The 4,095-nt window shown below is 54.2% G+C and overlaps 1 protein-coding gene across 1 annotated transcript; it reads left to right on the forward strand.

The window, feature by feature from the left end:
- The first annotated feature begins 245 nt into the window (after nt 1–245).
- Nucleotides 246–3,705, forward strand: GUCA1A (guanylate cyclase activator 1A). The gene is made up of 4 exons (XM_074163523.1): nt 246–443; nt 2,362–2,511; nt 3,050–3,140; nt 3,545–3,705. Exons 1-4 carry the CDS (start codon nt 246–248, stop codon nt 3,703–3,705), a joined length of 600 nt encoding a protein of 199 aa, XP_074019624.1.
- The last annotated feature ends 390 nt before the right edge of the window (nt 3,706–4,095 follow it).

Consider the following 4,095-nt stretch of genomic DNA (forward strand, 5'->3'; position numbering starts at 1 on the left):
GTCACCCTTTTGTCCAAAGAGGGTTTTGTGCTTTTGATTTTTCCTGGAGAGGTGCCTTTTGCATCCATCACCGCCGACACTGAACCGGCACAGCACAAGGTGGTTTGTTTTTTCCCGATACTGTGATCCCTGCAGTGCTGGGGACACTTGGACTTTAAAGGCAAGAAGCAGAATTTGAAGGAGAGCCCTCAGATTTCAGAAAACATCAGTTTTTGGCTGCGAAGTGACCAGCACTTGGTGCGGAGATGGGGAACATGGATGGGAAAGCCGTGGAGGAGCTGAGCACCACCGAGTGCCACCAGTGGTATAAGAAGTTCATGACGGAGTGTCCTTCTGGCCAGCTCACCCTCTATGAGTTCAAACAGTTTTTTGGCTTGAAAAACCTGAGTCCGGCAGCGAACAAATACGTTGAGCAAATGTTTGAGACGTTTGACTTTAATAAGGTAAATATTGTCCTTCCCGCTCAGCCTGTGCCGGATCAGCTGGGCTCTGCTCCCTGGGTGCGATCGCCTGTGGTGTGTTTGGGTGTATGCAATGGAGATGTGTATCTAAGAACGTATGGGTTTATTCTCCATGGCCTCATAAATTGTAAAATGTTATTTAAGGTGAAAAATGTCCACAAAACCTCCTCACTTGCTGGCTGTTCTGGGAGGAAATAGGGTTCTCCCAGAATTTATATTTCCCTTTTAAGTTATTAAAATAGTGGAGGTTTATCTGCTAGTCTGTGATCCCTTTGAAATGAAGTGCCCTTTAATTCTTAAATATCAAATATTGTGACAGTGAGGAACAAGCGAGCAGCGTGGGAACAAGCGCTGCATTCAGGCAGAAACAGCGAGTTCCCGAGCCGTGCAGTGTTCCACGAGCCAGGGCTTATGGAACAGCTCGGCTTTGCTATTCTTTTGTTTTAAATTATAAATGGATTACAGTTTCATTGGTTTTATTGCATATGCCCAGTCCCATACGAATGACAAGGAGCTCAGTCCTTCTGTTCACTGCGGAGAGGCTTTGCTGCCGGGACAGTCCTGGAGCCATCCCGGAGCCGTCCCGGAGCTCCGGCAGGCCTTTGGCAGCGCCGTCTCCCCGGCACGGGAGCAGGGGCAGCAGATGGATGCTGTGTCTCCAAGGGGAAACACCACCCGCTTTTACTTGCAAATGATGTGAAATTGCACCTCGTGGGAGATGAGGAATATATTTTTATGGCAACCCAAAGGGCTTAGTGGGCTTAATCCTATTGAAAATAATACAGTTCAGTCCCTAAATCCTTTAGGTATTTTGTTTGTGCCTTGGCCTTTACCTTGCTGGCTGCCTGTGTTTGAATGCATGCCTGGGAAGGGAATTGATGCACAGGAAATCCTGCTGGGAATGGGGCTCAGTAGCTATTTATAGCTAATCTGGCTCTGGCAGCAGTGGGATAAAGCAGATGATCTCTTCTTGAACCTGCCCGTGCTGCAGGGGCTTTGTTCATTGACCAAACTCTGGCTTTTTCCCTCCCAAAGACTTTCCGTGGTTTAGAGCATGTACCATTTTCCTTCAAAGCGCTTTGTGTCTCGGGGGTATGTGCCGTCGGAATGCCCTGAGGCAGCCACTACGTGTTTTAGCGAATTTCCTGGGAGCGGGGAATGTCACGGGCAGTGTCTGGGGGCTGGTGGGATGGAGCTCAGCCCAGCACAGCTTTGCTCTGGTACCATAACCCCGGCTGGAAGCCGTCTGCGGGCCCAGCCGAACGTCTGTAATGCCATGGCGTGAGCTGGAGACGGGAAAACACCGAGGAGGAAAGTCAAAGATAAAGCCGTTTGTGCTTTTGACGTGACCAAATGCGGAGCAGATACAGAAATGGCGCAGGGACAGGGCAGTCCCTTCCCCTCCCGAGCTGTCAGCGACCTGCTGGGGGAGTTTCTGGGTTTGTTCCTCTCCGGAGCTTTGCCCCTCGCAGCAGCGAAGAGCTGAGGGTGTGTGCGGGCAGGATAAGGTTAGGGAATCCACCAGGGCTCATCTCCACAAGCCTGCTCCTCTTTGACCTCCGAATTACCGCTGCTTTGCATAAAGAGGTTCCTTCAGCGCACGCAAGCTTTCGAGGCTTCGTTAGTCCCCGAGCCGGCTGCACGCACCGAGTTTGTTCGTTATCGACACGTAACGGCTCTGCAGGGATCGGCGCGGAGCCCTCCCCGTCCCGTGCATCACCTTTAACGGTGGGCGTGCAGGGGACACGCACCCCCCCTGCGCTCCCCAAGCCCCTGCTCTCAGGGTGGTGGCCACACGCTGAAGCCTTCCTGTGGGGGCTTCCAAAAGCGACCAGGAAAACCACTCACTGCCTGACTCTTTGCTCTGAACCTCATTTAGCTTCTAACCTTCTGCTTTCAGGACGGCTACATAGACTTTATGGAGTACGTGGCAGCTCTGAGTCTGGTCCTGAAAGGGAAGGTGGATCAGAAGCTGCGATGGTACTTCAAGCTCTACGATGTGGATGGGAACGGCTGCATTGACCGGGGGGAATTGCTAAACATCATCAAAGTGAGTGGGCTCAGCAGCTCTTTCCCTTTCCTTCGCAGCCGACGGTTATTAAACGCGGGTAGACAGAAAGGCTGTAACAGGAATATTCCAACCCAAAAGACAACTCCCTGATAAATTAATAGGCAGCGGCCAAACCTGCAGCCTGTCCTCTGCCAGTCCTCCCACCGGGCTGCCTCTCCGGCCGGACCCGTCCCCAACACCCCGCGCCTCCTGCGGGCTCCGACACGCAGCAGCCCCTGCTCCTCTTCGCAGGCTCTTTAGCCACGGCCACTGAAACCCGGGCTGAGATAAGCACTTGAATTTAATCTAAGGATTTTCAGAGGTGAACGGCTCCTGGCTTATCCCAGTATGCCCGCTTAATCTCTTAATGCATCAATTGCCTTTTTAAGTGATTTTAATCCCCAGTTTTTTAGAAAGGGCTTACTCTTTTTAGAACCTAACTGCCTGCAAAAAAAGTTTGGCCTCTCATGTCCAGTCACTTGGCCACTTGTACCGATGGATACGTAACTCTGTCCCCTGTGTCCTTCTTTCCCTCCAGGCTATCCGAGCTATCAACCGGTGCAACGAAACGATGACGGCCGAGGAATTCACAAACATGGTGTTTGACAAAATCGATATAAACGGAGATGGTGAGGAACTTTCTTATGCAGTGCCAAACGTTGCTCCCGCTCCCCCTGGCCCCCGGCTCACTCTGCCAGAGCAATTCCAGGTGCTGGATGTCCCAAAACCCCAGGACATGGGGAGAGCTGGCAGAAAGCCGCTCTCCAGGAAGGTTTAGCTCCCTGTCCCCTCCACAGGCTGCAGCTGGCCCAAGGGGACACTGCAAACTGTCCCTCGTCATACTGGATGAGAGAGGGTCTGCGCGGGGATTAGCTGTGATGGGGTCTGGGGTGTTCAATACACAGACCCAGGACCCCAGGAAGGGCCTGGTTTTATGGTCCATGAGCTCCTGGGGGGCTGCTCCGAGGCTGCCGGTGGAGGGAGGAGAAAGGCTGCAGGATTTAACAGACCTTTTCTGAATGTGCTCTCACAGGCGAGCTCTCGCTGGAGGAGTTCATGGAGGGCGTGCAAAAGGATGAGGTGCTGCTCGAGATCCTCACCCGCAGCCTGGACCTGACGCACATCGTCCGGTTGATCCAGAACGACGGGAAGAACCCACACGAGCAGGAGCAGGCGGCGGAGGCTGCCCCTTAGGCTCCCAGGACGCCCTCCCTTCGCCTCCACTTTCCCCCCCCTGCTTTATTAAAACAAATGGGGCTGTGGTGGTGGGACCTGGTGAGCCGTCCCAGTGCCAGTGTGACAAGCGATAGACTATCCTGCTAGCGCAGGGACCAGGATCTGCTCCAAAGGCAATGCCCCCCTGGGAGGGGATTTGGGGTGCCCAGAGCTCCCCGGGCACTGCCCCAGCCACAGCTGCCCCCACCGGCGAGGGGAAAACTGCTGCAAAGAGGGGGTTCTGCAAGGGCTGCTCCTCACCTGGAAGCACAGAGCCACCCCCGGGACTGCCACCGGGGCCAGCGGGGCCACCGCTGTGCGGGGGCCTCTGGACATTGCTGCTGAGCGGAGAGGGGGGAAAGAGTCGCC

Source organism: Numenius arquata, chromosome 24, assembly GCF_964106895.1.
Source record: "Numenius arquata chromosome 24, bNumArq3.hap1.1, whole genome shotgun sequence".
NCBI classification, from domain to species: domain Eukaryota; kingdom Metazoa; phylum Chordata; class Aves; order Charadriiformes; family Scolopacidae; genus Numenius; species Numenius arquata.

What these genes read in the sequence shown, in the direction of transcription:
- GUCA1A (XM_074163523.1), top strand. Translation starts at nt 246, where the DNA reads ATGGGGAACATGGATGGGAAAGCCGTGGAGGAGCTGAGCACCACCGAG. An exon ending in AGACGTTTGACTTTAATAAG is followed by an intron (nt 444 to 2,361) that starts GTAAATATTGTC and finishes TTCTGCTTTCAG; the next exon opens with GACGGCTACATAGACTTTAT. An exon ending in AATCGATATAAACGGAGATG is followed by an intron (nt 3,141 to 3,544) that starts GTGAGGAACTTT and finishes GTGCTCTCACAG; the next exon opens with GCGAGCTCTCGCTGGAGGAG.